The 27,249-nt window shown below is 31.5% G+C and overlaps 1 protein-coding gene across 1 annotated transcript in view; it reads right to left on the bottom strand.

Annotated features, from left to right (window-relative positions):
- The window catches only part of LOC117237033, a 72,963-nt gene that overhangs the window by 20,893 nt on the left and 24,821 nt on the right, over positions 1 to 27,249 (bottom strand). Inside the window, exons 2-3 of the mRNA XM_033500617.1 lie at positions 13,261 to 13,340; positions 10,782 to 10,869 (exon numbers count right to left, since the gene is read on the bottom strand). Of these exons, the coding sequence (XP_033356508.1) occupies positions 10,782 to 10,869; positions 13,261 to 13,340 (168 nt within the window). The remainder of the gene's footprint in view (positions 1 to 10,781; positions 10,870 to 13,260; positions 13,341 to 27,249) is intronic.

The raw sequence follows: 27,249 nt of genomic DNA, 5'->3' as shown, positions 1-27,249 counted from the left end.
AATTATGAAAGTATTTGTTTAACTCTCAACTCTCCTTTTGTGAAACGTCGTTGATTGTATTTCAAAATTATATATTTCTTTGAAATATTCGTTGAAATTGAAATTAATCACGTTGAATTATTTTATGATAAAATTTAGACAGATTCGTTGTACAGAATAATTCACGTAACTGGAACAACCCATATCAGTTTTTCGACTGGAATTATTATTATTATTTTGCAATTGTTCTTTTTCGAACTTTATGAATTAAATTTAACGGTGAAATGGAAATAACGTGTATACCATGTTACAATGACTTATAATACAGCAAATCAGATTTCTTGATAGGGTGTACCAAACTGTCGATTTTTCACGATTTTTCAGGCATTGCCGTTAATCTGACACAAAAATGTTTCGAATAAAAATGTTTCAATCGACTACAAATTACTATATAGGACGTCCCCGAAAAGTTCTTTTTTTTTTACAAAAACTCGGTCACTTTGTCTTTCTTAACGACATTAAGTCGAGTTTTCTGTTACGTTGTGGCGCTTCCACTGGCATAAAGAATCGAAGTACTGTTTTTATAACAGGAATTGTAATCAAATTTTACAACTGTTACCGAATACTTTGGGAAGTAACTGTATATTTGCCAGCGTTCTGCAGAGGAACGTGGAATTACGCCAAAACTTGAGCAATATTCGAGTTTTCGGAAAGTTTGCAGCAAATTTCGTTTCATATGACTCTGGCCAACGATTATTTGCTCGTAGACGCAAAAATGTGTTTGTCTTCAGTTTTTAAGCATTCGATAATGCGACGATAATATGAAAATAATGATTCAGTTTAAGAATGTGGATTTACGTTGGTAAACAGGGCTGTACGTCCAAAATTTTTTGTTTACTTGCTCGTGGTTTTAAATGGCGTTTAATCTTGGGTAACAGTGGAAAGATTAATGGTTTTTCTGCAATTAGTGATGTTTCTTGTGATTTACGATACTGTGTATTATGGAACATGTATCCCATACGGACAGTTTCGTTGTTGCAATTTAAAGAGATTTATTGTATCGAGGCCTTTTAGAGAGTTTATATTAGTTAAAGTGAAGTGTTTCGTATATTGATTGTATATGACGTTTTATACGCAATATTTACCTTGGTCCATAATTTATATCGCTGAATCGTGATATGAGAAAATACGATTATCTCATTTTGTTGAACGCTACAATAAGACTTTTCGAATAAGTCACAGTAATTGTACGTAATTGTACAGTACAAAGTATTGTCTCGTTCAATTCTTTTCTCGCTTAATATTTTTCCTCACATTCAGTATCTAATAAAAATCAAAATAGTTTCCAGATATCAACTTTGTACAAGAGCAAGTTTTGAAGAGAGTAGTAGCTTTCAATTGAATTTCTTCACTTTTATATTAACAGACAATGATGTGAGATTATTAAACAACACTTGTCAAGTTTATAATTTTTATAATTTTGTGAATATTTTGTTACAACGAAACATATTGTAATAAAAGACATAAAATGTACACCGTAACTTCCAAATGTCATGTGATTTTTATAATATTTATAAAATGGTCATAGAAATCGAACTGGTGGAATTCAGAAGCTCATACAATACCAGTAATTCTCAAGTGAAAAATTATATTCTAAAACGAGGTCTCTCTAACGATAAAACTAGATCTCAGTCAAAGTACGCCAATGTGTAATGCTCTTTACAATGAGCTCTGACAGGAATAAACAGACGTGATTGTGAGTGCTAAATTCATTATATATCGAATCCTAATTCAATTTCTTCCCATTAACAATGTTATTAACATATAGCTAATTTACTATCGTAAAGAATCAAGAGTCGTTAACAGTACCTCTAATTCTCATTCCCAACTTTCCTACAATTAATCCTAATATAAATTAATAACATAATGCACGAATCGCGAATCAGCCACAATTACAAACTAAAAAGCTCCGTCAACGAGATCAAAAAAGAAACGAAAGATACAAGACGTTCGAAAATACCATTATTCTACTGCCTTCAAAATTCAATTCGCGTACCTTATTTCTCTTCTTCCCACAACACGTCCAAATTCAACAAACAGAGAACGAACAAACGAAGCAGCTTCGCAAAACAAGCATAAAAGGGCACTGCGAACAAAAAGGAAGTGTCGAAGAAACAGAAGAGCAATAAACGGACGTGACGAGGCTTTCCAGTAGGTCGGCCAGTCCGGCCTCCATCCTTCTTGCTCTATTTTCTTGCTTTTTCTCGCGGTAACTCTGCCACGAGCGAACTTTTACTTTCATGGCCGAGAAAAGGAGTGTCGGTTGCCGGCGCGTCCTTCCGTGGCGGCATTTCAGCCACGAGGAAGGTTTCTCGTCCGATCATTACCGGTACTATCGCCTTTCCTCGGCCACAGGAAGGTGGCTGGCCGCGCATCGACGCGCGCCACATCGCACGCTGCTTGCAAACGAATATGTCAGCAGGAATAAGTCGTGCTTTTCGTTATTTTATTATATCTTATTCCCCGATCGTCGGTTTGCCTTGAAGTCTCTATATTTCTAAGGATCCTTAAGAGAGGGCTAAGGTTAATTCGTACAAAAATAAGGCATGTTAGTAGTAGAGAAAGTAGAATCGCTCATAACTTGCTGCTGGATCATCTGAAATCAAAAAATCAAAGTTCATTCGTTAGGTAACAGTTTTCCCCAGGTAACGCTGGGAGGGTTTTTCGAAATTTCAATTTCTCACTTTTTTAGATCACTTTGAAGAGACAATTAGCCGCAAATTTTCGCAAAATCGGCTAATTTATCCAAAAAAGTGAAAGATTGAAATTTCGAAAAACTCTCGTTACCTGGGGAAAACTGTTACCTAACGAATGAACTTTGATTTTTTGATTTCGAATGATTCAGCACCAAGTTATCAGGGGCACCGCAATTCTACCCTTTTTCCGGGACACGTCCGAATAATTGCTGCCATTACCGTATTTTTTAATATTTCTCCGTGAAAATTTTATACAATATTCTTCGAATGTCATACTTTAATGTACTATTGGTTTTAATAAAGAGATTTTAACTGTGTCATCACAACTAATTCACAAAAGCATGCCTTATTTTGTACGAATTAACCTTAGCCCCCCTCCCCCCCCCCCTTAAATAGAACGTAATCTATTTCTGGGTAGACTCTGGATGTTTATTTGATCGAAACGAAATTTGATCTTCGTGTACATTCGATACAGGAGGAGTTTCATTATTCTTACTTTCTGTGACGAACATTGGAGAAATATTTTTCTACGTGGTTTTATTTGGAAAAATGCCTAGAACACACAATGGATAGTTGAAAAATATTAAAAAAGAATGATATACATTCATCGACGTCTGCATTGATTTGTCTGTTGAAGCAATAGAGCCTATGTAGAGATTTCTTTCCTCCTCAAAATGTTATAAATAATCCTTTAATTCGATGCATTGAAACTTTTTATACGTGCGTAAACATTCGCAGTCTACTCACAAAAATTATGAAAATACGATGATGTCATAAATTTGTATTGTTTCAAAGACTACCACTTTTCGGTCGATGTTCCTTCTTCGGATAGAAGCTGATATTTACACTGAACTGTTTTAGATGCCATACATTTTATAGAGGAATAATTTTTGCAATGGAAAAAGATCGTGAAAATTTAACGAAGATACTTCTGTTTCTCCTTCTAGTGTCCGTTAATTTCGCGAAGCTTAAAATGGTGAATTACATAACAAAATAGAGATTCTTGAAGTTTTCTTGGTAATTTTCACATTGACCAAATAATTAACGTCTTCATCGATTGCACGTCTATCTCTTTACACTGTAATATATAAATCCCAGCAATTGCGATACAGTCGGCGAGTGACAAAACAATATAAAATACAGTTAAAAATGTAGAATAAAATCTTTTCGTATGACGCTTCGTTTTCGAGAAAATTGAGCTGGAAAATTGAACTTAAACTTGGCTAATTACCGACTACGTACGAGCAAACAATCAGCAGATGATTATTCTGCATGCAAAAGATAAGTAAAAAATGTGGAACAATATTTTTCCGTTTGAGACTTCATCTTCAACAAAATAAGGTTTGAATATATCTAGTCAAAGAATTTCTAAATTTATTTTTCTCGTGATGGAGGCGTATAACGGGAAAATTTTATTCCACGTTATCGACTTATTTTCACATGCAGAATAACCTCCTGTCAATTATTTACTTCTGTCCAATCTGTAATTAGCCAAATTCAAGACAAATTTCGAGATTCGATCTTTTCGAAAACGATGTCGTACGAAAACACTTTATTCTATACTTTCGATCCGTTTCGTCATCTTATTGTCAGTCTTGTCACGATCGCTGAGATACTCTGTAATAATTATACAAATCTTCCATAATTATAAATCAATTAAAAATCAATCGGTGGCCGCCGCGTCGATGTTGCACCGATGTGAAACGCAAAGACCGCGATCGTCGTCGCAGGGCTTCCTTCCTGGCTGACCGAGAAATCCGTTAGGCTCATCGTTTCTTTCTCCGCAAATTGTTGTTGCAAGGTCGGTTTTCTTGCTACCGATAGAAAGTCGCTACGGTTGCTTTAACTCCGACCGACAGGGTCGTCTTTTTGCGCTGTTCCTTTCGGTTTCTGTGGCTCTTTTGGATGAAAAAGCTCGTAGAAATATGTATGTGTGCGTTTATGTTTGAATTTGATCATAGAATTCTATACACACCTCGCACAATTTAATTTTGTATAAGTTTCGCTTGTGTAAGATCCACTAGAAATCAGCCTATTTTATCGCAATTCACGCGCGACGCTCAATAAACTCAGCTTACGATTGCCGAAATTTTCATCAAATACAAAATTATTCGTAAAAAATCCGTTATTAAATAGAATACCAGGTTCAATATCCTTTCAATTAACTTATTCTACTTGATATATTTGGCTTGTCGGATGATTGCAAGATCTATAATACTTTGCTATTTAGCCTAAACTATTCATAGCTGAAGAACCTTCAGAATATTTGAATATCAGGTGAAAAAATTAAAATGAAGAACACAATTCTATATGCGATAGCATTCCTAAATTAATAATACGAAGCTTACTATCTTTTACATTTACAAAATCATTCAACGTAGCTGATGATAAATAAGAACAATAAATAAAAAATGAATAATAGACAAATAAAATATAATATAAGATATGAAATTAGGAGGAAAATGTAATAATAGTGAAAATTAGAGTACACATAAAAACTTTATTCTCTACTTTTCGACTTATTATTTCATAATGAATATTCTATGCATATTTATGTATCTGTGGAAAATTAAAATGTGGAGAAGCATAGACAATGCACATAATATACAAAATATTTCAATTATCCCTTATAGTATTTGAAGAACGAAATAAATCTCAATTCACTTCCTCTTTCTTTCGTTGTATTTATAAAAATTAAAATTTCCATAAACATGATCTAATAACGAATAATCTCCATTTTTAGCACATTCAGTGCATAGTTCGTAAAAATAGGTATAAAGAATGTTTGAATATGTGTATAAAAATTATGAATTTCTAAAAATTGAAATAATCTTACTGCTCGTATCGTTTTTCATAAGAAAGTGAAACGGAGAATCCTTTGATTTAGTAAATTATTAAAATAACTTAAATTTAACGATCTCACGATGATTCTTCTCTTCTAAAAAGTCTCCCCCTTGGTGTACAAACAGAAGGAAAATACGAATTAAGAAGCAGATCTCATTCTTTCGATTATTCTTTGTTCGCAGGGAACTGTAGTTCCTCTAATTGATAATACTGGCATACGTCCGATACAGCTTCAGATATCGTTCCCGCGGAGCAATTTGTACGTACATAACACGCAATCCTTTACTGTGCGAAAGCGATTTGATTTATAACCATGCACATGCATCAGCAGGCAACTTCTTATTGTTAGACATTTTACATGGCTCACATGACTCACGCATGAATTATACTTCCTCGTTGTTGTTGTACCATAAATTCCTCATGGAAAAATCGCAAATCGTTTCCTTTTTTTCTTATCATTTTTCTTTCCATTCTTCTCTTTTCTTTTTTTTTTTTCAAAATCTTCTCCACGACGATTCAAACGTCCATTTCCTCGCAGAATAGAAAGTCACGGCGATTACCTACGTTACGTTAACTGATTGAACGGTTTGAGTGTCACGAGTGATTTATTACGGCTCGTAAAACTCGTACAGGACTTACTTAAATACGAACACGAACCGATCACACTTGATATGTGTTATATTATTGCAACATTTGGACGTTTTAGCTGACACGAAGATTACTTGTTGAGAAAAATGAGTGATCTTAATTAAGGGCTTAAATGATGGTTTATTAACCTGTTGCGTATACGATCGAACTCGAAAAAGTGTTCGAAAAATGATTTTTTCAGAAATGCCAACTGGATAGTTCGCTATAGGGTACAAGAAGCAATAAGAGAACTGAAAAGTAATTTTCCTATTGCTTCTTTCGCTTACAATGAACTATCCAGCTAGAATTTCTGAAAAAATCATTTTTTGGACTTATACAATATAGCATGTATATATATGCATGCTGTATATACTTAATATTTGATTCGGGTTTAATTTAAAAATGTAATTGTATATTCAATTATATCTTAATGCAAGGATTATGTAATTGAACATTACAATTTTTCTTTTCTTGTAATTATGGTATCCACATGATATTCAATGAACTATATCTAATTATGGTATATATATATATGTAGGAATGTTACATTATTAGTTTGTAGGTAACAGTATGATTTATACAATATCGTTTGCACTCACACGAAGTCGAATATAATACTTCGTTTCACGTATTCGTTACTCACTACTTCTACGACACAACGACACAACGATCTTCACACGACAACGATAAATTCAACTCTGACTCTCCTAACTCTCGTTACAGTGTTTTCCATATTCAGTTTTTTCCTTAACATACCTTGGTAACGCTCACAACACTCTTTGACAACGTTAACGTATCTTGACAACGCTAATAAATAATTACCCCTCTCACCACGTCCCTCCCTGATGCCACACTATCCCACATGTATAATTAGTTAAAAATAAGTTACGAAATATTTACTACAAACATATATCTAATGTAGAATTGATACATACAGTCATCTTAGGGCTCTAAATATACAGGGTGGTTGGTAACTGGTGGTACAAGAGGAAAGGGGGTGATTCGACTATATTTTCGACTTCTTTTTTCACGTAGAATCACCCCCTTTCCGCTTGTACCACCAGTTACCAACCACCCTGTATATTATATTTTATATTTATATTATAATTTTATTTTATATTTATATATTTCCAAATATTACTTAAATTTAAATGTATAGAATATACATATACATGTATGGCATAAAAAAGTCCGAGATTTCTAAAGTAAAGTTCTGATCGTAATATTTAAAAAATGAAATAAATTTCTACTTGGGATTATTTCCTCTAATCGTGTACACTATAGGCAATTATAGGTATAATTTATTTTCGATAGAAACGGAGGAAAGTATTAAAAAATAGTGGACTCATAAGTACAAAAGAGTTTTACGTCCAAGAGATTAGGAATCGAAGTATCGAGTGCTCTTATTTTTCATAGTTACTAGGTTAAAAGGATAACATGTCTGTGATCTCTCTATAAAGTTTACGAAGAAATAATGCAAAAACAACTCGTAAAGGAATGATCATAGATTTCGTTGAACATATTCGAATTATAAAAATTTATAGATTAACGAATATCTAATATGTACGTTGACAAGCGATGCGTAGGATCAAAAGGATTAAACCACACGTATATAGCAAAATAAAATTGGCTGTAAGAGAAAGTGTTTAATTTGAATAAGCTTCTAAATATGTATGTCTGTTTTCAGTGTATACAAGAATGTTATAAATATTAATTGTTACAGTGAAATAGGCATGATGTAATATTTCTATTATTAGAATATTAAATAATATTCGTATAATATTATTCAATATTATTTTAATATTATACGAATATATTGGGTTGTCCGAAAAATTTCTTTCGCTTCGTAAGATGATAATAGATGAACAGCAATTTCTGTTTTATATTATTTTATTGAATTATTTTATTGAAGGTGTGACCCATTTCGTTCTATTTCTATTATTATGTTCGCGCATAACTCGATAAACTAATATAAAACAAGAAACATTGTGCGTCTATTATTTCCTTACAAAACGAAAGAAACTTTTCGGACAACCTAATAACACAGCTGGGTTTAAGACAATATTGACCTAAGTATTGACAGTAACTAACTATAAGTTTCATACGGGAGAGATTAACTCTAGGGTGTGAACTGGTCTTTATAGTTTACAGTATATATTATTTGACTATTATTATTGACTTTACAATGTGATGGCTCAAACTTGCCTTGAGATGACACAAACGTAACCGTTAGTGGTCGGTACATAAATAGTCAATGGTTAGAACATAACTAACGAAGTGTTTGTTAAAGAACAAGGTCGTTTATGACCTACTTTTGAAGAAATTCATTATGAAAAATGAGAAATTGATCATCCATTGAAACATTGTTGGAAAAGGACAATAGCGAATTACGATTACCAATCTAAGATTATATTGATTATATAGCAGATTATATTTTTAATAGAAATTGTAGTATGTACAGATTCGTTTCAGATGCTAAATTTTAGAACGAACGCTTTACTTTGGATATTCTTGCACATTAATTCTTGTGTTTTCTGAATGTTCAAATCTTCTACTTAAAATGCATCAACATCTGCAGTCTAACAATGATAAACAGAAAATTTTCTTTTTTCCAAAATCTATTGAAGATAATTACCTACCTACACCAGATTTATGATAGAGAAAAGTCGGCTTCTCCACTTGTCTTTGAGAGAACAGCATCGACAATTATATCAAATCGATTCGTATCCGAGTCAGTGTACAAGATTCACTGAATCAGAAATAAAGTCCAACAAGTTAGATTCAACATAATTGAGAAAGTTCTATATCAAAATTACGAGTTTAACAAAATCAATCAGTCAGTTTTATAAAATCTGAAATTGACAAGCTGTTATCTAGACGATGCGTATTAAAATTATTTTTTCATTACAAATATATTTGAAGATCTATGAATACATTTCTTGTATATTACTTAAAAGACGAACAAATTTCTAGAGAAGCTACAACGAACGAAAATTAATGGATAAAAGTAATCAACATGGAACAACGTAATATTTACATTATCTCGTTATTTGTGACATTTTCTATATACTTTTCAAAGTATTATGTAACAATAAATGAAAAATAAAGAGAATATTTTATGCTTTATGATGCATAGTAACGCGTACAAACAGACGTTTTTATTCGACAAATTGCATTAACTCAGCTGTGACGAGTTTCATTATAAACTCGATGAAGCAAGGGACCTTCGATATTTCTGGCATAGAAAATTCAATAAAACATTAATGAATTAGATAATTGCATTGAATCTATCGGAACTGTCCTGTTGCTTTGAACGAAGACTAACGTGCGTCCTGCTACACAATTAATGACGAGAAAGTGACGAATCGATATTCTTCGACACTTATTATTTGATAAACCATTCCAACTGACTGTGATTAATTGCTCTTTAATGACACGTTACATTTGACGCTAGTGTTTACTATAACTCAGTCAAATATCTTGATAAACATCGTACATGAATATTCTATTGTACATACGTTTAAAAATGCCAATATTTTTTATATTAAACGCATTTCGAAAATTTCACAATTTTATAGAATATATTTATAAAATATCGTGGAAAACCAAACTGTAATAAACAATGTGATCTTAATTATTATAATGGCATATAAAACGAAGACTTCTATTAAATACAAAGTATATGTATGTATATACTTGTTAATTGACATTTAAGAAAATATATGTCGGAGATGTAGGACATCGGTCCTTTCTTTTGGAATTTTGGGAAGATCCCCGATACTTTGGTCTAAACTATTTATTATAGATGTACTTAAATAATAGAACTTAGAAGTAGTGTTGTGATACGAGATTTGTGGCAGTGGGCTTGGGCTCCAAGTGACACAACTGGTCGCCGAACGTAGCCACGGTCACGGGATGAACGTTTTTACTTAACAGAAGAAGTACCAATATCGAAGGACACACGCTGTATTAACAAACAATCCCCGGGCAGGAGCAATGACGGCTCTACGCGGGTCTGCCTAGTAACGATGCCTGGAATTTTGTCGATATCCCCGGTCAATATGCAACTGACAAATGCGATCGTATCAGTCTTTTATTCTTGTGATCAACTTGGAGAGTTTGCACGCATCGTCTTTTCAGTCAGTCAGAAAGATACCGAGCTTCACAGCTAACGTCACTTTGTGTTTCAAAATATATTCTATTGTACAAAGAGTTTTCCCGTTGACCGTGGATTCGTTATTGAACCTAAGAACATTGTCTTTAACATCAAGAGTGTCTAATCACCACGTTTGATTGTCAAACTCTGTTAAATCAACACTTGTACATATAATTGTAAATATGATCTCCATTGAACAACAACGATGGCTTGTCCTAACGAAGATACGCTACGCGCCCCTAAGACTAACGCCAACCCGACAAACCCGACATATAGATATGTACATGAACTAATAAAACAGTTTAAGAAAGATCGTTAACCAGAAATTAATATGATATCGTACTATTAACAAATATTAATATGTTTATACTATAAATCCCATATAACATATTAAACAGTACAGAGACAGATAAACTTACCTAGCGTTCGTTTGGTAAGTAAATCTTTCTGCCTCGATTCCTGCGCGTGCTCTTGCTTGCAAATCATGATCAACTCCATAAACATAATCTGTGAATAGAGCATAATTTTTCTTATAAATTTACAACGAAGAATTGTAGGAATATTATGGTGTATAAAAATGTATAGTATATGCAATATTATTTATGTAAAATATTATTTGTATAATATATAACAAACCTCTTTTTAACGCTTTACACATTCTACAGACTATAGTTATTTCACAAATTATTATTAATGAATAACAATGCTTAATATAAAGAAAAATATTAATATCCTATAATATGTTGTCTATACGTGTATGTATGTGTGTATAAATGCACGTATGTATATAGTGAATATTTACATTCAAATTTTTCAGAGCCTGAGTCATGGCCAAAAAATGTATTCCATACATTTGAATAGTTTTGCATAAGAAATCATTGCTGTTTATTTATAGAATAATTTCGCAATAGTTGTTATTTTCTATCTTTCTTACCAGATCAAGTCATCGTCAATTATAATTAATCGTATTTTACTATCTTATAAGCAAAGAAATATTTCATTATAAAAAGTTATCAAGTTTTTTTTATTATTACATATATAATTTGACAGCTTCGTGTCAATAAAAATAACGCAATTAATTAATCATACTACTTATACTTTTGCATAAAACTTAAGCTTTTAAGTATAACAGTTTACGTCACAAACCCATGAGGGCAAAAGTAAATTAGAAAAGTATTAAAAAACGTTATACAATAAAGTAAACGGATAATAAATTAAATTGAAATAAATATTCAAAATTGATATACAAAGTATACAAGAAATTTGCAATAGGTTCTAGCGCCTGGTTTTCTCAATTTATTACATTTCTTTCTTTTCTTGATATGAAAATATTCCAAAACTTATATATCTATACGGATATTTTAAGAAAAGTTATTAATTCAAGAAACAACTGCGCGACTTTAGTAAATTTAAAATCTATTATTTATTGATTAATTGCAAATCATTTACACGATGTTTCTCAGATTAACAATATTAAAGATATGTTCACTTATCTAAAATTTTATGAATAATTTATACAAAACATTTTTAAATATATGAATCCTACGTAACGAAACACGACTATTATGATTATACTGGTGAAACGAATCTGAAAATGTATATGGAAATTATGAGATGTAAAAAGCGTCGAAGAATTTGAACAGTCAATTATTTACTATTACTATAATGAGACCATCTTTGGTAATAATTGTTATGTTTAAGCTCACTATTCATATCTGTAGTAATGGTAATTATTTAATAAATATCTTATATAATCTTTTAGAGTTTAAGGTAACTTTCCTGCCATATACATTTTCAATTATGGATATAATGACGATAGTCACGTCTTCTTACAGTGGTAATGAAATTTCAAAATGATTCCGTTAATCTACTTGCACATAATATGTTCATAAAAATTTTCTGAGGCAAGTGATTAAATAGTTTCATGTGCCAGTGTAGCCAAGGAATTACTACGCGACGCGACGTACAGCGAATGAAAGATGATTAATGATTACATTAATGAGTTCCTTAATACTAACGAGATATTATTCGCGAGTCGATTTTCTGATGTAACTATGGAACATCATCGCGATCAACAACAACAACGAATTTTTGCTACGGCGTGAGAGAAATCTCACGATTGTCTTTGACAATTCTCCTCAAAATTGTAACAGCAACGATCATGTGCCTTTTTCGTTGCACAACAGATACATGGCTATTAAAAAAAAAACACGATTTTCGAGTTCTCGATGCATATTTTAATTTTGTTAACGCACGGTGAAAGATTCCTTGAACTTTACAATTTTGAACTTTTGCAATGGCCAATGACGAAAATAACGTTGAGCACACTAAACCCGCGAATGATAAATGTATAAAGAAAATTATTAAAGACAACGTATTGATTGTGATAGAGTTAATGAATATTTCATGAAGATTCGTGAAACGATTAAGATATAGTTAAAATAATAATGTGTCTTATTAACGCGCCTGATTAATAGATCCTATTATTATATTTCAATTATTAATATATTTATTAATTAAAGAAACTTTTATTTAATTTTATCTTTTCGTTTTATCCTTTCTGCTTAACCTGAATGACAAACAAAACTTTGGAAATAAAAGGTCTAAACGATATTATTCAACACTACGAACAAACATCCCAGATATTAATTAGGAAATAAATTAATAATTGTTAAATATTTCTAATAGTAATCGTTAATTTTATATGAATTTTATTTTGCTAATTTAGTAACTATAATTCTTATTATTTTTCAGATCTTCTTTTAATATTATTATAAGCAATTTCCTTGTAAGCTATCAATTTATAATAGTTTTGGTTAGCCGAAGGAATGTGTTCTTAAAGCGTAGTCTATATATATTCTGGTACTTCGAAGGAATTAATTAAGAATTTCTACTTGCCTGAAATATCAAAATGGTGAACTGTCGCTGTGACTGCCAAGGCCACAAAGATTATAGTGGATAGCAGACCTAAGCTGCACCTGAAGCAAAAAGAAAAAGACAAATTCAGTCAGAGGATGAATATTCATGCCGAAGAGAAAATATTTTCGGAAACATTTCAAATCGCATTATGTCAAAGTACAGGAATAATTGTTCTACAACGTAAATTGCACTAATGTAAAATGTATTAATGATAAAATATTAAAATAAATTAATGATTAGATAACACTTGCTATATGTTTGTGATATTAGCAAGTTATACGTTTATATTATAGTATCTATTATACAGCTCAGCAGTAAAATATTATAGTTCAATATCCGCTGATGTACATACATACCTACCGGTTTTAAATATCACATCTTGAGTTAATCGTGATGATAACCTTTCTTCTATCAGTTAGAGAAATAGCCTTCATTCGATGCATAATTTTGCATAATATCCACTTAATACCGTATTAATAAATTGACGAGTTATAAGACGTAGATGATGTTGTACGTTTCAGGTTATAGGCCTCTATTATGCAAACACTTTCTATATACATATATATTATAATTTTATTATAATATTATAATTATAATATAATTATACAGGGTGGTTGGTAACTGGTGACACAAGCGGAAAGGGGGTGATTCTACTCGAAAAAAGAAGACGAAAATATAGAATAAAAATTAAAAAAAATCTTTTTTTTTTAATTTTTCCATCGAGACAACGATCCACAGTGAGATCCGTTATAACGAGACGTGATAAAGTGTACGCGTACCGAGCGAAAATTCAAAGTCGATTTTCTCGAAAACAAAGCCTCAAACGAAAAATTTTTATTCTATATTTTCGACTTCTTTTTTCGCGTAGAATCACCCCCTTTCCGCTTGTACCACCAGTTACCAACCACCCTGTATATTCATAATTATAAATTTATTATAATTTAAACTTGTAATTTTATTATAAATTAAATTAGTAATATAATTAGCACATTTAAGCGTCCATCGCATATTGGTTACAATCTCAAAAGTTGGAAGAATTTGATATAAACAGAATTTTAACAAGTCTCGTAAGACTAATCATTTACTTATTTGTTAAAATGATACGTTATGATAATGTATATGTTAAATTTTTTATCTTCAAATAGTAAAGGTGAATGATTCAGAAGATGAAACATCAAAGAGAACACAGTACATCACAAGTACAACTTTTAAAGTTTATTATAGAACCTTACGTATTTTATTACTGGACTCTATTATACTTGTATTAGATTATTATGCAAGCAAATTGAATTTTGTGACTTGTAGACTTTCACTGATAATATTGCTTCAATTGCATAAGAGAGTCGTAAAGATGTAAATTTATAGCAGCTCTTAAAAATCAATTTCCTATCTACTGTGTCTAATATTAACATTCGTATAAATATATTATTCGCATTCATAACATTCTATTACAATATATATGTATATATTGAAGTATGTTCATAAAAATATAAAAGTATATATTGATGTCCTTTACCGCATACAGCTGTAACAACTAGACTCCAGATTTTTATACACTTTTATATTTTGATAAACATACATAAATAAATGGAACGTAAAACCCTTGTTGTATCCAATAAATATCATAGTAAACACTGTACTTTGTATATTTTATATATTTTCGCATATAATATATGTGTATCGTGTGCGTTTTTGCATTCTCAGATTTGTCCATAAATACATAGAAATCCGCAATCTAGTTATTAACAATCACAAAGATCACAGTTATGATAGGTCTTTCTGTGTGTCATCAATTTTCTAATTAAATCAAGTAAAATTGCAGACGATCATATACATCCATAAACGGTATCATTCTCTCTCTTCCTCTCTCTCTCTCTCTGTCTCTCTCAAAACTATTAATCATATTAAACTATCAATCATAGTTTAAGTGCAAGTAAGGGAAACACGATTCTCTCGTACTAAATACTGCCAGGTATCTTTAAAATCATCGGTATGCGACTTGGACGAATGTCTCTGCTGAACTGCGCATACTTTCTCTGCGAGAGCAGGAGAGAAATGCAATGCCGAAGGAAGACAGAAAAGATAGACAACGAGAACGAGAGAAAAAGGGAGGTTGGTATTGATAGAAAGACAGAAAGAGAGAGAAAGGCCATGAAAGATCAAGAGCAGCGAGCGGATTCGCTCGAGAATCGGGTAGAAGAATTTTTCCCCGCTCCGATGGACGTTTTACCGCAATCTCGGCTCGCGAGTTACGCATCGAAAACGTTATTTACAACAACGATTTCCCTCTCATCTCGTTTTTTCTTCGTAGTAAGATCATCGAAACAGCAAAAGTGCCGCGAGCTTCTTACACGTATCGTGGCTGGCTCACCGCGATATTTGAACACTTCTCACGAAGAAATTTTATGTATATATTTTGTGCGTGCTATGTATAAAACATTGAAAATTTCATTTGCAATAGTCGTAATGAAATACGACTGCAAGACTATACTGGTAAAACCTGAGATCAATCTGAAGAGATATATATATAGAAATTACAACATTTTTACTGCAAAGTATATACCTATATGATGGAAAATTAGTATACAGCATGAATAATAAATGTTAAAAATGGTGTCGCTGTATATCGAGGTTCGTTAATATAAATTGACTTGTTGTTTTGAACGGTTTTGTAATCCTGCGAAATATATACTTGCGCCGAATATCTTGTAGCTTCTATGTACATTTCCAATTTTTGTCAAACTTTCTCAATACAAACATAATGGTCGAGTCTCATGACAAAGCTAACAAAATTCCAAGTTGTTTTAAAAGATTTCTATACGCGTTGGAATACTTTTGTAACCAACTGCACACTTGCACTAAATATTTCCGTGTTTCTACGTACATTTTCAAATCTATCTCAGATTTTATCGATATAACCACGATAGTCGTGCCTCCTTACAAGGTCGATGAAATCTCAAAATCTTTTGTATAATATGTACAATGTATTCATAGAAAATATCTACAAGCGTCGAAAGGCTTTCAACCAGCAAGCTTTCAGCAAGTCCGCGCTGCTTAGCGATCTTCCCGCGTGGACGAGACACGCGCGATCCAAAAAAAGAGGGAGAAGAGACGAAGCGCCTTTTAACGATTATCCTTGGTGAAATTCTTACTTGGAAAGAACCGCTTTTTTTTTAATCCGATTTCTTTGATCTACACTTGGAAATAGGCAAGAGACGCGGAGTGACGTAAGATCAGTAAAATTTATGATTAATGAATTTTGATGAAATTGGCGTGAGGCTAAGAAATTAACGATTGCGGGTATTGAGAAATATTTCTAATAAATTTAGATTGACAAATTGAATTAACATATATAAATTATTTAAAACATTCGCTGGCATTGGCATATATGTCGTGGCAAATAATTATCTAAAACGAGATTACTAGACTTTCAGTGGTAATAATTACGGATATTACTGGGTCCTTATTTTTGTACAGTTAAAATGGAATTCAGGAGGAAAATAAAGCAGTAAGTAGTAAGCAATGAGCTTAAAATAAGCATTGTTATTTCACGTAGATATTACGGAATGTTTTTGCGATGTTTTGGAAAATAATATGTCTCTTTTTATTTTGGGTCTAAATCTACTTTGTTAATTAAATATTTGTATTTCTTCTAGTCAGTTTTAGAAAACGATCGTTTATTCCAAAGAATGTTGGGCAATATAAACGTTATGATAAATATTGCAAACTATAGTACAATCGTCTTCTAATTATTCTTTTCAAAAGATGATAGTCATATCTATAGTAAACTAAGGATGTTTCTGATAAAAACGATATGCGACTTCTAGAAAGAAATAGCTATATTTTAATAACATAAGTGAATATGTTAAATAAATATTAATAAATGTTATATCAAGATAGAAAATAAAACTTAATAAACATCAAAATTTAATGTTCTAGGATTCCTATGTTCTAGAATTAGGTTCTGGAATTTTTTAAAGAATTAAGATGGAAAAGCTGTTTCGCCTTGGAAAAAGCGGACAAACTAAATATAAGTTTATCGAATTTCTATACAGAAAATCGAGAGAACTGCACACTTCATCTTAAAATTATATTGATAATAGATGTATCACAAGACACGAGGTAAAGTTGAATAAACGTTAGGAGATAAAAACTGGTTAAAATGTTGAAAATCTAGTATTCTTTAGGAGAAGTTAATATTTTTTAATCAATTGATGTTTTATTGCCTACAGAAGAGTGAAAAGAGAGTTATCATTGTTTAAAATTAGTAATGAAAATGGCAAGGACGAGAGTTATTAGAAAACAAAAGAGAGAATGGAGAATTGAGAACAACTGAATTAAGCGGAATTTTTTCGAAAGCGAGCCGAGTGTGTGGGTGATCGTGAGTTGTGAGGAACGAGGATTCCCCGAGAGAAAAACGCCGATTACGAAGTAATCGTTGACCTTTCGTACTATAAATCGTGTCGAGTATCGTATCTCGCCATTCTTCATTTTTAACAGCTTCCCTACATTCCTTGTATTCTTTTCGTACGATTGTAAAAATGAGCGATGTTAATATTTTGACGCTTCAATCTGATGTCCACGTTCATTTGAGATTTTAAACATTGAATTGTTAATTACCTGCATTCTTTTACGATGCCATTCGTATAGATATTCATACTAAATATAAGTTTGATACTAATATTCGTAATAAATATACAGGGTGATTGGTACCTGGTAGTACAAGCGGAAAGGGGGTAATTCTACGCGAAAAAAGAAGTCGAAAATATAGAATAAAAATTTTTCGTTTGAGGCTTTGTTTTCGAGAAAATCGACTTTGAATTTTCGCTCGGTACGCGTGTGGTACGTTATAACGGATCTCACTGTAGATCGTTGTCTCGATGGAAAAATTAAAAAAAAATTTTTTATTCTATATTTTCAACTTCTTTTTTCGCGTAGAATCACCCCCTTTCCGCTTGTACCACCAGTTACCAACCACCCTGTATATCATGTATTAAAATTGCTTTAAAATTTTTATATATAATATTTACGATATATATTAATAAATTATGGTACAAAATGTGAGGTTCTAAGTTGGAATTATAAATTTGTAGTGGATTAAATATATCAGAACATAGATTTAAGTGAGTTATTTTATTGCTTATTTTTTTAGGATAAGATAAGAATAACGGGATTGAAATATTAATTAATTTTATTAAAATGAAATTGCTTTGCCATATGAGATGGTATATAAGGTGCTATGAATGAATTACAAGTTCAAGTCGATATCATTTTATATTGATACTATAAATTAGTACAAAATATGTACGTATATTAATTCAGCTTTATTAAACTATAATAAATAACTATGTATATATGTGAACACTCATTTAAAATTCATTTAATGAAACCCTTTTAAATTTAGCAATTTAACTAATGTACTGAACAAATTTTCATTTATGCATTTCCTTTTATTCAAGCCGGACTAATCGCAATAATTTTTCTTCATAAAACGAGAATATCTTGTTTAATATTTGTGTATGTTTAATATTAATTATTTTATTAATACAATCACAATCTGTTTGTTAATTCAGACTGTCGATACAATTACATAACGTAAAATCAAAACATTTCTTAGTTTCGAATTATTAATAACACTAGAACCTCGATTAATTGCGTCTATATATGAAACCTTATATCTTTTCAATTTTTTAGTCAATTGAAAGGACCAGAGAAAATATTTTACAAATGTAGTTTCTTAAAAATCAAGGTTAGTGAAAGAAATAATAAATAAAATTTCTGTCTCTTTAATACATTTTATCGTGAACTTTGAAGGATATATTAAATGCGTTCCAATATATCCGTATACATAGATTTTTCTGTTAAACTCTTACTCTATCTATAGCGTCTTCAAATTAAAAATTCTGCCATTTATGTCACGTACAGTCACTAAACTGTTCTAAATATTCGACATTCTGTATATTTCAATAAATAAGTAAATATTCTAATCATTCTTATCCTAACAATTCCGAGACATTTAACCATCAAACCGCCTTTACAATTAACCTTTAAACCTATTAAAAACGCCTGAACCTACCTAACAACGAGATGCTACCAATTCGACTCGAACGTTTCACTAATCTCCGCCATTCACCTAATACAATATACGATCTTTCAACCGGAACCTAATAATTTCGATTCAACCTCCTTTCCAAACACCATGATCTAAAAAGTACCGCAATCCATTGATGAAGAAAAGACGTTTGCTTCGTCGATCTTGTCTTAGAAAGTAACTCTAACGTTCTTACGCGCGACTACAGAAGAACACAAGCACGTTTCAATGATGATCAGTTGGGAGACACTGGCCTTTCGATTTCGACTTTCGATGATATCGCGTATATGTAGGTGGACAGAGGAAAAGGTGGGCCTGTTCGGTTCCCCCGGGGCCAAATAGAAACCAGATCAGAGAGCAGCAAGTTGGAGAATTCCTGTATAGGAGGGTGAGTCGACCCTGTTCTTCGCGCGAGAATCAAACAGCAAGTGGACTGTCCGAACGATATCTATCGCTCTTTCATATCGGATCGATCTTTGTCTTTTTGGCTAAGAAAATTATATGTTGATTCGTTGTAACATACCGTTACGATGATCAGAATAAGATAAATTAGAATAAAAAATTTTAAATAACGCAGGCAACCGAACGAAACGAAAAGTGTCCTATCTGACGAGCAATAACTTTCAACCAATTTTATCGCAACGTAATCCATATTTTATGAAAATTAAATATCGCTGCCCGTAAGCGAGACATATAAAAATATCGCGTGGGAATCAACGTGTTAATGAATGTTTATTTATTGTATTAATTTTAGGTATTTCAATATTTTAACCATCCAACACGCTAAACAACTTTGCGCTATTTTTACTGTTTCAGTTCAGTTCTATAAAATTAAATTCGAACGTTCCTCTTTTATAAAAAAAATCGGCGACGAAACAAATAAAAATTTGAAAGTGAACAGTGTAAGACTTACTCGTATTAATAATTTAACCACGCAACACGCTCATTGGCTTATTATATTAAATAATCATATTACAACGTGTGAATGTGAGATATAATTATTTCGAATAATCGCTGTTAATGTACATTACTGCTTGTCGTTAAAATCTCATCTAATCTCATCTCAATCTAATTTTTACAAGCCTCTCAAAATCAACCGATGATATTACGATAGAACTGTGATCAATTCGATTTTTATAATTTAATTCAAATTGTAATAGGAAGTTTCAGATAATTTTAAATAGAAGTATTCGTAGACGCGTTTTTGACAAACATATAACTTTCTTCGAGGTATTTTACATATATTGACATTAAAAAGGGACAACAATGTTTGTCATACAAATGCAACAATCGCGTTCAGTTTTTATTTTTGTTTCCCACTATTTTCTGCAAGGGACTGTCAACGAGTTTTCTATCTGATCGATGTCCTGATAGTCGAGATTCTACCATATCTTGAAATTTTTCTGAAATTTCTCTACGAACTTCCCGAACGACCCAATATATATATATCGGACGTTATCGAGGAGAAGCGGCATGAAATTCCTTTCACGGCTTTCGAAAGCGTTAAGAAAGTCGCTGGAAGAAAGAGAACCTGTTTAATAAAGACTCGTTATTTTGCTTCGAACGACCATGTCGTTTGTTTGTATGGAAATTTTTTAAGTGCGTGGGAAAACACGGGCGCAGATCCATCCAAAGGGTATGCGAACGATCGCATTAACGCGCTTCGTGCTGGATTCGACTTGCGCTTTTAATCTGCCTCGTCTGATCTCTCGACGAGGCAGAAAACCTGATTAAATCGTGATTCCAACTCCGCGGGTCACGGACAATGGCTGCTCTTTTGGAAAAACTCGGTCAACTTGCATTTGTCTTTTCTCTCGGTCACGATGGAACGATGTGATCTTGGCTGTTGGAAAGTTCGGTTTCAGTGCGAACAGGTTCTGGGTGCAATTGATGTAAGTGCAAACGAAGGAGTTTGAATTGTGATAAGACTTGTGATAACGAGAACTTTGAAGAGTCTGAATCGTTTAGGAACATTAGAGGGTTGGTGCATATGAAACGTCGACTTCGCAAATAAAACACAAAAATAGTCCTTACGTCGATCATCATTCAGTGCACTTTTTCGACGACCATCTAATTTCGTTATTCCAAGTTTATATATTTGTTAGTAATTCGTGTATTAAAAATTACCGGTTATCGGATATAAAACTTATTGGAATGTGGTGGTTGTAATTTCCTTTGGAATCATTTGCGTAACAAACAATGATCGAAATATAACAAAGGATGTGTTTAACTTCCTTTAAATGCCACGTTTCTCGACAACTTTTACTTCATACTGTCTAAAAATCTCGTATAAGACGACTACACGAATATTTTGATCATTTATGATGGCCAATATTAAATTTTCCATATTTCTATTATAAATCGTTTTAATATGTGTGAATGTACATACTGTTCGATACATGAATATTAAATATTGAATATATGTGATTTGTCGTAAATTTGTAGTATTTATAACTGTCTGACCTTTATGAAACAAGAAGCCACAAGAGTATGTATCCAAGATTTAAATTATCAAGTGGAACGTATGCACTAGTTACTGTTACTAAGAAGGATAAATTACATGTCATTGAAAATATTTCAAAATAATTATGATAAATTTAGTCAGTTGGTATGGAACAGTTTAAAGAAACGGTTTGTACAATGCGAAGATAAAATAAGAGAAAGAATATGTATATAAATTTGAGGATTGCTTTACACGGGTCACTTCGCATAAATGAATTATAAAATATCATATTTGAGAAGAACACGCGATAGAGTATTACGCATATCACTATCAATTACCGAAATATGAAAGATATTACGAACAGAGTTAAGAATAATATTAACAATTATTAGAAGGTTAATTAATTTGTATAAGGTATGCAGTTTTACGTAATTATATATATGTTACATATGTTTAGTTTGTGACAATTTACTCCATCATTCTGGTTTCAAATGTGAAAGATATATCGAACTGTAAAGAAATGCACTTGTATTGAATCAACACTCAAAAATATATCCAACAGCATATCGAAACGTATGATCGGATTTTTCACGCTGACTACACAAAAAATGTGTCTTTCATCCGAACAAAATATTTTCTACATCTACAAAATTATTACTCTCCCATTACGATCACTGGAACTTTCTCACATCCATATTCACAATGAAACAAATAAATAAATTCGCGATCAATTTATAAGAAAATTAAGCACATAATTTACGTAGAAACTATCTCGTCGTTAGAAATCAAACGAATCTTGTCTTTCTTTTCCTTTAGCCTCGAACCAAGTCGATAAGCACAATGCAAGTGACTTTGTACTTTTCTACGGTTTCTTCACCTTCGCTACACCTAATGAACGCTCACTTTTCTGCCTGTCGATGCATGACACTTTCCTTACTGTTTCCATAAATCATTTCAATGTCAGGAAACGCGAGCAAAGTACAGTTTTCTTGCTTCTGCGTTACACTGTTCTAGTTTTCGTGATCACGATCACATGTTCCATATATATATATATATATTATTCGACTAAAGCAATTCATCTTTAATGTGACATATTATAAAAACTTTTGATTTTCATTTCTGATCCCGTAAAACTTTCACATTCTGATGCAAAGAGGCTTCTGATTCCTATTATACCTTTTCCTTTTCGATTACAGATTTTCGTCGCTTTTTAATGTATTATTTTAGTACATAACATAATATACATCAAAACAATCGACCTGCATTATCAAATATCTGATAAATTTTTATTTGAGATTATTTGAACCTCCGTTCTATTACATGTAAATCTAAAATTTTCATACCAAGATATTTGTGTACTGAAAAATATCTGATTTATGTTAAATTGTTTTCGCATTCATTGTAATATTAATTTTTATTACGAAGTAGCACATGTTTCCAATTCCTTTTGTTGCGTTTTAAGCAATAAATATCATTTGTTTCGTCGATCGTAAATCCTTGAAATATCGTGTGTGTTTAGTTAAAAGCTATCGAAATTGTTTCCCTCTGTTTCTCTCTCTCTCTCTCTCGCTCTCTCTTAAATTATTGTGAAACATTCTTTCTTCTATGAATAAATTAGTGAATCGTTAAAGTTTTATTGGAACGTAATTTTTCTACTTTCCAAATGACATTTCCATTTTACATAAATTTCTACAACATTTTTATTTCTATTGAATGTCTATTTTAACGATATATATATTCCAACCAAATTTCTTATTAAACGAAATTCTCATTGCATTTAAATTCCCACATAAACAATATTTCTATCGAACTGCATTTTTCATTGCACCATATTCTATTCCAACGACATTTCCAATTAAGCGGTACATATTCCTATTTCAAATATCATAATTCCCTACTATACGATATTCCTATTTCCATATATGTCGATTAACTTACGTTTCAAATTATATCAACGTACATACGTAAGAAAGTCATCGATCAGTGCAGTTAAAACACGTGCCAGGAAATTTTCTGAATACGACGACGCATTTACCAGATTTCACTTTGTTCAGACGATCGATCTACCATATCTGCGATTAAATAGACATCAATCAGAGTTCGAAAAGATACTGATTTTCATTGCTTGATCTCTCGGTCTTGACTTTACTTGGCTGTCACGCGGAAATTCCTAGGCCGCTTCCTAATCCGGTCCGGACAATTTCCTTTTCTACTAAGTCACTTTAGACATTTATCCCTTGCGAGAATTCAACGTGAAAAAACAAAATTCTTTTATCACTTTCAGCTGTATTGTCGTTTGTTAGCATAGAAATTACCATTTTAGGCCAGATAAGTGGCACACAGTTAAGGAAACTGTTTAACGTTGACTACGGAGAATTTATGAATACGCGAGGATTAAAAGCTTACAAGTTATTATATTTGCGCGTAGTACTTACTATAATAGTAAGACAGAGAGTGAGAGAGAAAACGAAACAGAAAGTGAGCCATACAGTGCATCAATGGGAATTCTTATTCCTTTTGTTAGCTTGATATACCCAATATAATTGATATACCCAATTTAAATCAGTTTTGGTTTCATTCCTTATTACTCGAATTAATTTTAATTTCAGGTAGAGATTATTTATTACGGTGACGAATGATTTTATCGTAAAATATACGGCGCATTGATTATTATTATTTCGCCTTGTTAATTTTATTATATAACTTTTAAGCGTAATTATGCATAAAACATATATGTTAAATTTAATCAAAATTGGTATTAGAAACATTTAAATATTTAAAGACCTAGAAATATAGTATACAGGGATATAACCGATATTAATATATCAACTAAACATAGCAACATAATTACAAACCAATATATAACTTTCAACTTAAATATGTATCTCTCGTATATTTAGATGTTATCTGTGTAAAATACTTTTTACGTATTTAAATACTCTAAACAAATTAAGAAACGAATGAAACAACATGATATAATATTTAAGAATAATGGCTTCATATCTCAGAGCTTGTCTTATTTTACTTTTATGCTGATCGTTGAAACATTACATTTAACATAACAATATCGAGTGGGTAAAAATTACTAAATTATGTCTAGGCACGTATGCTATGCGTTAAGAATACAGAGAACATATAGATAGTTAGAATAAGAATACATCACATTGGAAAGTTCCGAGAGTATGTGCAAAATGCGTATTTTTACGAAACTTGGTATCGAGGATATGATATTTCCGTAGTTTTTCCTTTATTTAACGCAACACATTAAAATGATGCAATAAACAAAATTCTGCTAGAACGTGGTATTTCGTTTAGACTAAATACGAATATTGAATAATCATAATTATGCAAAAATATGGAAAAGGTTTTTCCAATTCGAAAAGAATAAGGACACTCGGTGTAATCAGAAGAAATTTCAATAATTTATTAATAATTAACGGTAAAATTTCATCTTGAATTTTTTCGTAACAGAAAAGTTCCTTTGCTGCTCTCAGAATAAAATTTTACAAATAGGACGTAAAAATTATGTGCTCATAAAAGTTTACCAAATTTTTAACTACTGGAAAGAATTATTTTTGCACGTGCAGATACAAAATGTTAGATCTTAATTCTGCTACCCTTATCGCTTATTATAAGCAATTATTTCGATCAATCTGTTTTGAACAGCCGTTAAATTGGTTCTGAAACTGTTTAAATCCTTCGCTTAAACTTATTTTTCATCGCCAGGATGAAATTAGTATTAGCCAAGTAATAGACGTATTAGAAGTTGCTGAATTATAAATTGTTCGATTCTGATAAAATATGTTTCCTTTTAACGGGAAGTTTCATTTTTATTTATAACGTGTACATTTTTCCTTCTATCAGCTACACCAATTATGTTCCTTTTTTAAGTTCGAGCAACTTAGTTTTTGTTTTCCTTGATTCATTTCCGATAGATCAAGCGATAAATCAAGCGATAAATCAAGCTCAGATATAAGATTAATATAAATTTCTCTTACATATCGGTAATATTTATTTATTACTTTTACAGGTTACGTAGAAAGTAGACAGTACCAATAAGAATATGTATCTTACAAGAAGATCTCTTTATTTATCTTCTGTACTTACATATAAAAACGTTTCTGAGAAAACTGTGTGTAAGAACTAAGTAAAAGTTACTACTTTCGTTATGTTATTTTGATTGCAATATCGTTTAGTTATTTTCCAATACTTACCATCAAACTTAGATTAAGAAATTAATAAATTTCAACAAATACGTTCCACAATATTCCTCGGCCTCAATTATTTATTTTCTAAAGTCATCGTACGATGAAATTAAAGTTCGGATTTTATATTCTTCCAATAATTCACATTAACGTTCCAAAAATGTAATCATAGAAAATAGTTACAAAGTGATTTTATTCAATAAGTAACAACTACAGATCCAGTTTCTAAATATTATTCCTTTATCATTTACTCCAACATTTTTCAAATATTAAAATTCCTTTTTCCTTCTCACAAAGGGGGGAAAAAATAAAGAAAAAATCAGTTTATACGCATATCAATCAAATAATTGCTTCGACCAATATATACCATAGAAATCGCGTTTTCTCCACAGGACGTATTAAAGTATTCAACAAATTTATAGAGAAATTTAAGAAAAATGTGAAGATAATATATTTCGAGAGAATTAGCATCCTACTAAATAAAATATACACCGTTTCTTCTAATAATTCATTGATGAATTGAATTTCTTCAAACATTTTTCACGTCCCTGACACGAGTATTCAGTTTCTCGAAATTAAATTCAGTCTTACAAGTTTTATAGAAGCCAGAATAGATGACAGCGTAACTATGTTACATCCGGTCAATGGAATTGAATTTTTTGCCTATTTTCCTTATCTTACTAAAATAGGAAATCTTTGTAATTACCCAATTCCGCACATTTTAATTTCCTTTGCTAATTATAAGCGATATCAAATTTGACATTTCATTTGATTATATCTTTTTCCGTTCCCCTAAATACATGACAGTGTGAATCGACTGTCGAATACGCTATGAACTTCCGAATAGCTCGATACTAACACCGAATTTCAAGAACTTTTTCATCAAACTGAGAATTATGCTTCGAAGATTTGATACTAAATGCGTAGATGCTGTAATCAAGAATAACGGAATCTTCAGCACTCAAAGACCTATCGAAATGTTCTACTAAGCGAACGATATTTTCTGATTTAGTATTGGCAAATATGGACGCACAGTGGCTACAAAAAATCTTTACACCATTTTATCTATTATAACATGTACGTACTACTTAGTTGGATCCAAACATATTTAAATTTCAAATAACTTGATAGTACTTTTACGACTATAAAAATTTGATCCTATGTATGGAAATGAAACGTAGAATACGATAAAGACGCTTTTATAGTCACTGTACGTCAGAAAAATAAAG

Source organism: Bombus vosnesenskii, unplaced genomic scaffold (genome assembly GCF_011952255.1).
Source record: "Bombus vosnesenskii isolate JDL3184/JDL3185 unplaced genomic scaffold, Bvos_JDL3184-5_v1.1 scf7180000013355, whole genome shotgun sequence".
Lineage (NCBI taxonomy): Eukaryota > Metazoa > Arthropoda > Insecta > Hymenoptera > Apidae > Bombus > Bombus vosnesenskii.
Note: the sequence above shows the minus strand (reverse complement) of the source record. Positions and strands in the feature narration are given on the sequence as shown.